General features: G+C 42.6%; 1 protein-coding gene across 1 annotated transcript in view; it reads left to right on the forward strand.

Annotated features, from left to right (window-relative positions):
• CACNA1D (calcium voltage-gated channel subunit alpha1 D) overlaps positions 1–12,042 on the forward strand; it is a 369,112-nt gene that overhangs the window by 168,281 nt on the left and 188,789 nt on the right. Inside the window, exons 6-7 of the mRNA XM_066596532.1 lie at positions 3,870–4,022; positions 5,585–5,781. Coding sequence (XP_066452629.1) covers positions 3,870–4,022; positions 5,585–5,781 — 350 coding nt within the window. The remainder of the gene's footprint in view (positions 1–3,869; positions 4,023–5,584; positions 5,782–12,042) is intronic.

Consider the following 12,042-nt stretch of genomic DNA (forward strand, 5'->3'; position numbering starts at 1 on the left):
GTTCGGGTATTTAGCCTTAATGGTGGCTGCGATAGCGGTTTGGGTATTCTTGGTGAATTGTCTTTGGACAGTAAAGCCTTTTTGGGATGGATGGGGTTCTTAAAGGCTACACACTCTTTTGGGGGGGGCAGCTTTTTCACTTAAATGCATGTATTTTGGGCTGACAATTATTTTTAGAATAGTGTTTCATTAAAATATTACACTGTCTGGCTTCTGCAGCTTATACATATCACAGTATATAGTAAACTGCAGTCTTAATAGGAGATCAGTCATTGAGGCTGGACGGCAGCTCAGGCTGCTTTTGCATGGGAATACTGTTGGGCACTATCGTCTTATGCTTTCACACAGGAGCGACAGCTGTTCACTGAATGGAGGGGGAGCCTGCTGGAGATCTCTTCTGGCCGCCTACCTCCATTAACAGTGAACAGGCAGTTTTTCAAAGATGAAAGACTGCCTGTTTATATTGAGCAAGAAGTCGCTCATCAATCGCTTTGTTTCAGTGCGCTGAAATGAAGCGACTTGCGACCAATGAGCAGTTTCTCCCTCAGTACCTGGTTAGGTCTCGCTTATTCATGGAACGGCTATCGGTCAAAATTACTAATTTGAGTAATTTGTTTGGCCAGTAGTGGGTCTGTGTAAAAGTACCCTTATGGTCCCAGTGATGTTGGCTGCTGTGTTGTTACACAGCAACGAGTATTGTTGGAATGGCTCACAGAGCTGGCGAAATGTAGGCAGAGCAGGCCGGGCAACGTTCTTACATGCCACAATCAATAGCTACTGTAGCATGTAAGCAAATGCCAGTGGGTGAAGGCTCTTTCTGTCACCCCTTGGCGCCCAACAATGGGATGGTAAGGTACTAATGGGTTCCAATGGCATCCATAAGGCTGATAAAGGCCTTCATGTCTGTCATGTAACTAAGTCTATTGGACGCCACCTCCTGCAGAGTCTAGTAGGTTGCTATCATAGGCTTAGTAGAACGCAGTACATAAGTAATGCAGTGTACTCACCTAATGACTGAACAATTGCATCTTCAAATTCCCTTCAGGGATTAAAAAAATAGTCTAAAAAAAGTTCAGTAGACTGTAATTAACAGAAAAAAATCCAGTTTAAAAAAAAAATACCGTATATACCGGCGTATCAGATGACTTTTGAACCCCCAAAAATCTGCTCTGAAGGCCGGGGTCGTCTTATACGCCGGCAATACAAAAAAAAAGAAAGTGTCAAAAAAAAAATCATTACTCACCTCCCCCGGCGTTCTGCGGTGCTGCTGCAGGCTGTCGCTCCCTCCTGGTCCCCGGCAGAGCATTGCTTTCTGAATGCGGGGCTTGAAATCCCCGCCTCCAGAAAGCTAATACTGTGATTGGCTAACACACGCCGTCAGCCAATCACAGCCATTCAATGACATCATTGAATGGCTGTGATTGGCTGAAGGCGCATGTGTGTTAGCGGGACGGGACCAAGCGGAGCTTAGCTCCTCCTCCTCCCATTGCAAACACCAGAGTGGAGGAGAGAGGCAGAGAGCTGTTAAAACAAACCAAGGATTTCTGGACTTTTTTTTACCATCTCCTTCCCAAAAGTTACACAACACATTTTATATGTACCCCAGAGTGGTGCAATTAACATATACAACTCACGTGGCTATGTCAACAAGCTATGGCTGTTGCAATGCGACAATGAAAATCACTTAACCCTTAAGGCACAAAACAGGCTGGCCACGAAGGAGTTAATTTGGCACTGGAAAAAGAGAATGCCTTTAGGGGCCTTTATAAGAAATCTTGCAAGTGGCACATTTTCAGTGGGAATGATACTATGATGACACTTTTTACACATCTGTTAAATATAAGTTCCCAGGTGCTGTACATACAGTAGCGTTCCCCACATCCCTCTCCATGTCGGCATGCCCTTCTATATATCTGAAACATCTCTCTGTTGTGAGTTTTAACATTGAGTCAACAAAAAACACAATTACATCCAAAGGAAAAGCAACATAAAATAATAAACTATAGATATTATAATTATACAAAAAATGGCACTTCTGCTGGACCAACAATTAACAATACTTGAAACATAATACACGCCATCAGTACGAGATAATCGGTCACTAAAGGCATAAGAGTACACATAACATGCCGGCAGCTCCATAAATAACACACTAGATATAGAACAAAACATAGCAGAAAGTCCCATAAGGAGATAAAGCAATATCAGAGTGCTAATTACTAAGTCCCCTGACAAAGCTGCCTGCAGTGCGGCAATACACATGGGGCTTGGACTAGGGGCACGTATTTACTTTTGCTTCTATAGCCCACACCTATCTATTCTTGTTTGGATCACTTTTTTCTGATCTTGTATGCTTCCAGTGCCACACCATTTTTGTTCTCGGGATATATGGGAATAGTTATTTATACATAACCTCTTCTATAATATATGATAATATGATATACGGTGCCACTTATATAACAATAACTGGTATTTTGAGTCTATGTATTGAACAGTAGTCTTCCATGAAACAGTGGTGTACTTGTAGACGTTGCAACCAGGCCCCCACCTCTAGAGGTGCTATAGGCCCCATGCCACACAAATCTAGTGATGCCATAAGTAAGCACAATACTTACAGTGTAAATTAGTACTTTTTTTTATACATTTTATATTTTCATAGTCAGACGCATAGTTGTAAAGCTCATTGGCCCTGGTAGAAACTTCAGCTTGCCCCCCAACATAACCTGCCACAAAGCAAACTCCTATCATCTGCTGCCATCCTCTTCATCTGTCCTTGCCTCATGACACCAGGTGTAGCCATCGTGACGACACCCTGTGCTTGCTATATTGTTTGCAAATGGCTCAGGTCGCACACAGTTAGTGCAGACAGTCTATCTAGCAGGTGACTAAGCACTGGCCTTCACGGGGACCTACAATTCCTATAGTTGTGCCCTTTTTATAGTATACTTGTGAAAAGGCATGGGTATCGGGCTCGGGGCTTCCACAGTTTTCCAAGAATAACTTGGGGTCAGTCTAAGGTGTAGTAAACCGTTCTGGGACTAGGAGGTCCTTTAGGCAAGCCATTGAGCCCTTGTCCTCATAAGTAGGCATGGGTGCTAGTTGGGACTTGTGTCCTGGCTCCGGTCAGGACATGGCCAGGTCCAGGAGTAGGCTCAGTTAGTGGCCTTGGCACTGGGAATCCATGGATTACAGTATGGCTCAGGAGCTGACATGTTTGTTTGTAGCAACTTTTAATAAACAGTATAAACAGTTCCACTGTAGCAATTCCCATTCCCCGGTCAAATCAGCACAGGGAGTCCGTGTTAGTGGTTTTGGTACTAAGGCCTCTGCCCACATCTCGGGAAACAAACCGATGTGTTTGAGCAGGAAGAAGGAGAATGAGGAGACCTATATCTCAGAAGCTTGCTCTAGTTGCATCCTATCCCTGCCGGGAAGACTGTGCCCGTAGGGTGGTTATGCACCCAAGAGAGTATCCCCTGCTCCTTTCACTACAGCATAGCTGCATGGACTCTGATTTCTGCTAGCTTTCCTGCTCAGAGACTCGCTCCTCATTCCCACCTCCTCTTAAAGCCATAGTCCTCCAAATCAGCATAATATAATTTAAAAAATCACAAAAACCCACAATGTACTTGAAAAACAAAATCTCTACCCCTCGACATATACATACTCCATACATTGCCTTGTATATGATTTTCTGTATGTAGGTTATATACATGGCGCACAACATCACTGGGTATGTGAAGGGGACAGATAAGTCTTTGCACTGGGGCCAAAAATAATTCAATCTTGGCCGCTGCCTGAAGAATACTGCATGCACATAATGCCAAAGACTCAACATGAATGTAAGTACAACCCTTTTGTCTTTCCAGGTTTACAAGTTGTCCTGAACTCCATCATTAAAGCCATGGTTCCCCTGCTGCACATCGCCCTTTTGGTCTTGTTTGTTATTATTATTTATGCTATTATTGGACTAGAGCTTTTTGTCGGGAAAATGCACAAATCCTGTTTTCTCTTTGGCGCTGGTAAGTTAAAAGAAACCTATAAAACACATTCAGAGAGACGTAGTGATAATCTGAACTATCCAGCCAGAGGGAGAATCATCAAATCTGTGGTGATTGTTTTGGATAGAAGAAAATGTATCAGACAACCGTAATAAATTATTCTTAGTCGCTGGCGGTTTTGTCATAGTTGACCGAGAATTTCAGAGAGATTTACTGAGGAGGAAAATCCTTTTGATTGTAGATTATTAGAATTATATGCTGACATTGAATAATTGGATCAGAGGTAAATAGTTGAGTCTGCCCAACTTGCCACTTTTTAAAGTGGTATTAAACAAACCACCACTCACAACCGGTCCGGAATGAGTGCGACCTGACAATTCCCATTCGGGCAAAAAACGTTAAAAAAAAATATAAATATATCTTCACTCAGAATCCATGTTATAGAAGACGAGGAGCTGGACAGATTGATATACACACTGAATGGCCACTTTATTGGAGACATCCATCCAAGAGCTCGTTGGGCCTCCTTTGGCTTTCAGAACAATAGCAATTTAAAATGGTGTCCGTTCATTGGTATCTAGAGTATGCCAAGGAAACCTTCCCCAAACCATTACTGCACCTCCAGCTGTCTGAACTGTTGTCACCTGGCAGGAAAGGTTCATCGGTTTATGCTGCTTGCACTAAATTCTATCCTTCTCATCAGCGTGGTGCAACGGAAATCTGGATTCATCTGACTAGTTGATATTTTTTCATATCTCAATGATACAATTTTTGTGCTTTTTTTCACTGTAGTCATGTCTTTCTGTTTCACTTAAAGGGAACCTGTCATTACCACCAAGATTCTTTTCAGATGGCTCTTTGCGTATGTTCTCGCATAGAGAGTGCGCTCACAGAAGTGTCTGAAAAGAGTCACTCTGTGAGTGCGTGCCAACTTCGCGGGGATACAGTGCAGGATAGGGACACCGCTCCCCGATCCCGTAAATGTAGTTTATGAGGCACAAAGGTGATGATCAGCAATGGCTGTGGAACTGGTTGTCTACTGTTCTTGTCCATCCATGCTAAGGAACGACCAGTTGTGTGTTCACACATGTTAGTTGGAGCACCAGCGTAACATTCTACTGCAATTTCTTTGACTGTGCACCGCCTGTTTGTCAGAACAACTCGGTATACTCTTCACAACGTCACACGAGAAAACCTAGAAGTTTGCCCATCTATTAAATCCTGGCCGGTTAGTCTACCATCGATGACCAGTTCTCGTTGTAAGTCACTCAGATTACTGTATTTTCCCATCTAATGTGGATTTGCGCTAAAACTGATCTTCGGATGACTTGCTCATTTGATTTTATGCTGCACTCATGGATCTAATTTCCATACAGCGAGCTCCAATCGTGAAAGGCCGGTGTCTCTAATAAAGTGGCATTCATTCTAGTTTTATGGGAAAAGATTCGGTATAACTTGCATTTCCTTCCTCCATGTGTACTCTGGGCAGAGTGATTTAGTGATTGATGGTTTGCCATATATGAACATGCATAAATGATTATGGATACTGGCTTGTCATTCATCTTATGTCTTTCACTCCACAGATTTGCTAGCTGAAGATGAGCCTGCGCCCTGTGCGTTCTCAGGGAACGGACGCGTTTGTACTGTAAATGGTTCAGAATGTAGGAGCGGGTGGCCTGGGCCTAACGGGGGGATAACCAATTTCGATAACTTCGCCTTCGCAATGTTAACTGTGTTCCAGTGTATTACTATGGAGGGCTGGACTGATGTTTTATATTGGGTAAGTTATTTTGACATCAAAAGCACACACATGCCTAAAAGTAATTAACAGTAATTATAGAAATGTACAGTACACAGAGTATACACGATGGCAGCTCGATAAAACGTATCAAATCTTCAGGAAATACTGTTTTAATGGAGGCATGATAAAAAGTCAAGAATATTAGCCCAGTCCTCCAAATTTCTCCTCCTATTGTGTAGAGACGGGCTACTGTGATTTGATTAAAGGGGTCGTCTGAGTTGTATCATCTCGGTACATCTCCTTTCCCATTGTGTAACATTGCAAATTGTGGCATACTCACATCTCCCGCCATGTCTCACGACGACTCTCGGACCCCCTGCTTCTTACAGTCACAGTTCACCCTGGTTTACGGGGTGTTACAAGGGCTGTAACCAATAACAAAGCTAAGCTATCAATCACAGTGGGAAGAGGTGAGCATATGACACTTTTTTAGATTACACAATAGGGAAGGCATTGTACCAAGATGGTACAACTCGGACAACCCCTTTAATTACTAATAGATGGCATACAAGGGTCCTTTTACAAGGGATGACTAAGCGCCTGCCAGTCGCCCCAGTAGGTACACAAGCATTTTGATTATTGCTCACTGAATGGAGGTGGAGTGCGCCAGAGATCTCTTCCAGCCGCCCACCGCCATTCATAGATGCCTTTACACGGCAAACAGCTGCTTGGTTTTTAGGTGAGCTAAAAAGAAAGTAGCTCCAAAAAGTGAGTAATTCTCATTCTCTTGCCCTGTTGGGTCCCATGTTTACATGGACAACAGTCAATGGTAATTGCCTTTTGAGCGATCATTTAGGCAACTATTGGCCTTTGTAAAAGTACCCTAGTTTCCCTCCATTAAAACTTTTAAAAGGGTTTACCTCACAATGGACACTTAACAGCTATCTTCTGGATGGGTGATTAATGTCTAGTTGCTGGGGGTCCACCATTTGGACCTCCACCGATCACTAGAACGAAGCTCCCAAGCCTATATGACCACAGTGGGAAGGAGTTTGAATAGAGCCGTAGTCGAGTGTGCAGCTGTACTCTGCTTTCTCCATCAGTCCCCTAGGCCACCAATGGAGCAGCACTGCACATGCTCAACCACCAGTCCATTTAAAGTTCTTCTAACTGTGGTCATGGAGGAAGGGGCGCTTAGAATCCACATTTTAGTGATCAGTAGAGGCCCCAGTGATTAGACATTTATCATCTACCCACAGAATAGGTGATGAATGCACATTGTGAGAAAACCAATGTATAGTGAAGATGAAGCAGCATCCAGGGAAATTATTTCAAAAACAAACGCTTTAATTCATCCAGCATGGAACAACGTTTCAACCAGTATGTGGTCTTTGTCACATTGTGAGAAAACCAGTTTTCCTTCCTCTTTCGTTCTCAGGACCAGGATGGTTTACAGGACTGTTGTCGGTGCTATAGTCACCCTGCTCCTCCAAATTTACTGAATGACATATTTGGAGTGGTGTCAGGTTATCCTGTTTCTCCTTCCTGCACTCCTGTCCTTCTGGGGCTTCTCATTTCAGAATTAGTAAAATGTAGCTTCTTTGGTCATGTAACATACCCCAGCCATTATTTTATTCTGGTTCCTTAAATGCAAGTTTCCCAAGTACTACGGACAAATGGTATAGGTCCCTGGGACTACACTTTCCTACTAAAAGTAATTGAACAACTGAGCAAGAATCCAAAGCAGTACAGTATTTATTTACATATGTTAATACTTAGTGGGGTCTCATTTGGCCCTAATGATATTGGATACACTCCATGGCATACTTTCTACTAATTTCTGATACACTTCAGCTGGTATTTCCCTCCATTCATCGCACAAACCTGGTGAGTTCTCTCAGACAAGATGCATCGGCCCATCTTCAATAGTGCAAGGAGCTTCTTCAGTGGACAGTTAAGTGATGGAAGATTGTTCTATGGAAAAAGGAATCGCAGTACTCCATCTTCAGATCAGATGTGAATACCTGGGTGTGGAGGTCGTCTAGGGAAACACCTTTTGCCTAAGTGTGTTGTGCCAACAGTTATGTACGGTGGAGGTTCTGTTATGGTCTGGGGATGTTTTACTTGCCATGGTCTACATCCGTTGGTTGTAGGGGCAAAAACCATGAACTGCTTTCGTTTGAGGATATGAATATTCACAAAGTCTGGCTGCACAAAGTCCTGATCTTGAACCCTACTGAAGATCTTTAGGATGAACTGGAACGCCGGGTCAGGAAATATGAGCAGTGTCCAATTTCTTTGCAGGATGAATGGAGGGAAATAGTAACGGAAGTGTATGAGACATTAGTAGAAAGTATGGCCTGGAGAGTATCTGATGTCATCATGGCCAAAGGAGCCCCACTAAGTATTGGCATATCTAAATAAATGCTACTTCTGATTCTTGTTCGAGTGTCCAATTATTTTTGGTAAAATGGTATATAAATGCAAATTGTGTTAAAAAGCATTCATACAATTTATATGGAACTGGTTTATGTGGTTAGTAGTCCTCTTCCATAAAAATTTGGCAGATTGACAGAAAAAACCCCAGTACGAAATATGGCACCGTAGACTTGTACCAGTGCCATATTGCCGGTTTGTATAATTCTGAAGTTCTACTGAGCTGTAATACAGCCGTGTCCAGGAAACCTAGGTGGAAATGTACAAAATTGTTTAAGATTTTGCTTTAAATTGATTCTACAGGGAAAGATGTAAATGACATTTTATGATTAGAAAAAAATAAGACCTTAATCTCAGCGTTATTGTAATTCAACATAAATTTAAATGAGTTAAATTAAGATCCGACCCCAAGGTGAGATGAGCAGTATGGCGTTATAACATTAGCACTGATTAATCTTGAAGCTACATATTAGACTTCTTGATCAGTGAACCCTCATATCCTCCTAATTAGATCATACTAGATGCCACAGAGCCTTATTTACAATCTATACTGTATCGCCTTCCTTCTGGCCCACCTTCTGCCATCCACTGCTTCCAGTTCTTAACCCCTTAGTGACGGCCCTATCGTAAAACTACGTCCTGCTGTTGCAGGACATGTATGGAGGGAGGTAGCGGCGCTATCTCCCTCCATACAGCGCGGGCATCAGCTGTTTATTACAGCTGACACCCACGGGCAATAGCTGCGCTCGGCCGTTCGGCCGATCGCGGCTATTAACCCTTTAAATGCCGCTGTCAATTCTGACAGCGCCCCCCCCCCCCCCGCGGTGAGATCGGGGGATCCGTGCAGGTGTCATGGCAGCCGGGGGCCTAATGAATGGCCCCAGGGCTGCCTTAGCAGACTGCCTATCAAGCCATCCACACAGGGTGGCTTGAAAGACTGCCTGTAAAAAAGCAGTATGACGTAATGCTATAGCATTACGTCATACTGCAGGAGCGATCAAAGCATCGCATGTTAAAGTCCCCCAGGGGGACTTCAAAGTAATGTAAAAAAAATAATAAAGTTTTTTTAATTGTTAAAAAAAAAAAGTTCTAAAAGTTTAAATCACCCCCCTTTTGCCATATCCATTATTAAAAAAATCAAAATCATAAAATAAAAATATGTATTTGATATCGCCACATCCGTAAAAGTCAGATCTATCAAAGTAACACATTATTTTTCCTGCACGGTGAACGTCATCTGAAAAAAAAAATAAAGAACGCCAGAAATACACTTTTTTAGTTACCCTGTCTCCCAGAAAAAACGCAATAAATGATTGCGGAAATACTATCGGAAAGTTCAGGACATCCCGCAAAAAATGAGCCCTTGCTCAACTACGTCGACGAAAAAATAAAAAAGGTATTGCGCGCACAAAATGACCGCAGAAAATAATTGAAAAAAATTAAATATCTTAAAAAAAAAATTTAAAGTACTACAGCAAAAAAAAATACTATACAATTTGGTATCGTAGCAATCGTACTGACCCATAGAATAAAAATATCAGGTCGTTTTTATTGCAATTTGTGTGCTGTAGAAACAGGACGCACCGAAAGATGGTGGAATGTCGTTTTTTTCCATTTCTCTCCGCTAAGAATTTTTAAAAAGTTTTTCAGTAAATTATATGGTACAATAAATAGTGCCATTGAAAAATACAACTCATCCCGCAAAAAACAAGCCCACATACAGCGACGTCGATGGATAAATTAAGGAGCTACGATTTTTTAAAAGGGAGAAGGAAAAAACAAAAATGGAAAAAAGCAAAAAAGCTCCGTCACTAAGGGGTTAATATAATAAGTACATGGCAGTGAATAGGATTTATGAGTATAATGTATTGGTACAGAAGTGGAAAGTCTTGTGTGATGAGAAATGTCTCCCTTTTATCTTTCTAATACTTGGATGTCTACCTATGTGCACCTTAAGGCTGGACATACATGAGATACCTATCGACCCATGACTGTCTCCTGATTCCCCCCATACACACCCGATTCGGCCAAGTGTGCATGTATTCTCAATGGGGGTTAAAAAGCAGCTGCCAGACATCCTGAAAACAAAAGGATTAGGCTGTTGAAACCCAACTGCCCTATCCTTATCTCCTCCGACATATGCCATCAGAGAGAGTTGGGAGGCCAATTCCACCAAATCGGCAGGTTCAGTCGATGGGCATCTAATATGTATAGGCAGCTCATGTGATACATTTTTTATGTGTTTTAGGCTGCTTTCCCATCCGCGGCAGGAATTCAGTTTTTCTGCTCTGTTGGGGAAGCCGGAAAGGGGAATCCCCTGGCTAAATGGGTCCGTTTTATGACAGAACTGAACAGCGCCGAATGGACCCCATTATAATTAATAATTCAGTTTCCGCCCAGACATCCGGCGTTTCACCGGATGAAAAAGTGCCTTTTCTTCCGGTATTTTCTGCCAGATCTGTGATGGAACCTGTTTAAAATAGTATCCACAAGTAAAGCTTCAGCCAACTCACCTGTGCGTAGCCAGTGCCCAGATATGTTCTAGTACGCCATATACGGGTGTTCCCAGGGCAAAGCACCACAAAATTGCAAAGATAGCAGGAAAATTCTTTAAAACCAGGAGTTCATTTCATCAGGTTAAAAGCCAGCAAACAGTTCACATGGAGACCAATTCAGCTGACGCGTTTCGACAAAAGTTTGTCTGTAATCTCCTCCCCGTAGGCATCTCTCTGATGTTATCAACCGTCATGCATTAAATATATCTGCAGTGTCCCGGCAGCTGGGAGTCTTTCTCATTTAACCCCTTGAGTGGCACGCCCGGAAATTTTCCGGGATGAGCTCCACTGCCGATAGTGAGCTAGCCCGGAAGATTTCCGGGCTATGTATCACTATGGGAGCTGCAGAGCACAATGCCACAAGCTGTGACAGTGTGCTCTGCCTGCACTGTCCCACAGAGAACAAAGCAAGGGCTTTGAAAAACCAGCAGAAGATATTGCCGATATGTCGGCAATCTCCTGCTTTGTTTACAGGTTGCCATAGAGACCATCGGCTTGTCAGAAGCAAGCCGATGGTCTGTGTGGCAGGGAGAGCTGGTGCTTGGCTGTGAAAGGACAGCTAGGTACCAGCTCTTACAGCAGAGATCAGAGAAAACCTCTGATCTCTGCTGTGTTAACCCTTTACATGCGGCAGTCTATGTGACTGCAGCATGTAAAGGGCTGTCACTGCAGCATGTAAAGGGCTGTCACCATCAGACCCCCGGAATGTGATCACGGGGTCCTGATGGGTTCCTGTGGAAGTTCCCTAAAGGGACAAAAAAATAAAAATAAATAAAAATAAAAATAATTAAGAAAAAAAAAGTTAAAAAATTATAAAAAAAATAATAAAAACACTTGTCTCCCTTTACTTTGTAAAAAATCAAAAATACAATCACACATGTGGTATCCATGCATCGTAATGACCCAGAGAAGGAAGTTAATACATTATTTAACCCCTTAATGACATGGCCCCTTTTTTTCTTTTTTCCCCATTTCTTTTTTTCCTCCCTCCTGTTTAAAAAAATCACAACTTGTCCCGCAAAAAACAAGCCCTTATATGGCCATGTCAATGGAAAAATGAAAAAGTTATGGCTCTTGAGACGCAACTGCAAAATTAGTTGAAATTCAATGATTAGACCATTTTAAAAAACCTGCCCTGGTGGGCACGACAAGGTGGTAGGAAACCCGCCACTCAAGGGGTTAAAGTTATTGAGAAAGTAACGGAACCCCCGAGGGCCGGAGATCATGAATGTAAGCTTCTAAATCGAGAGCTATTCTGGATCTTTTTATTACAAACCCGTATTCCAAAGGGCATGAATATTAAGGGCCT

The sequence above is a fragment of the Eleutherodactylus coqui genome, chromosome 3 (genome assembly GCF_035609145.1).
Source record: "Eleutherodactylus coqui strain aEleCoq1 chromosome 3, aEleCoq1.hap1, whole genome shotgun sequence".
Lineage (NCBI taxonomy): Eukaryota > Metazoa > Chordata > Amphibia > Anura > Eleutherodactylidae > Eleutherodactylus > Eleutherodactylus coqui.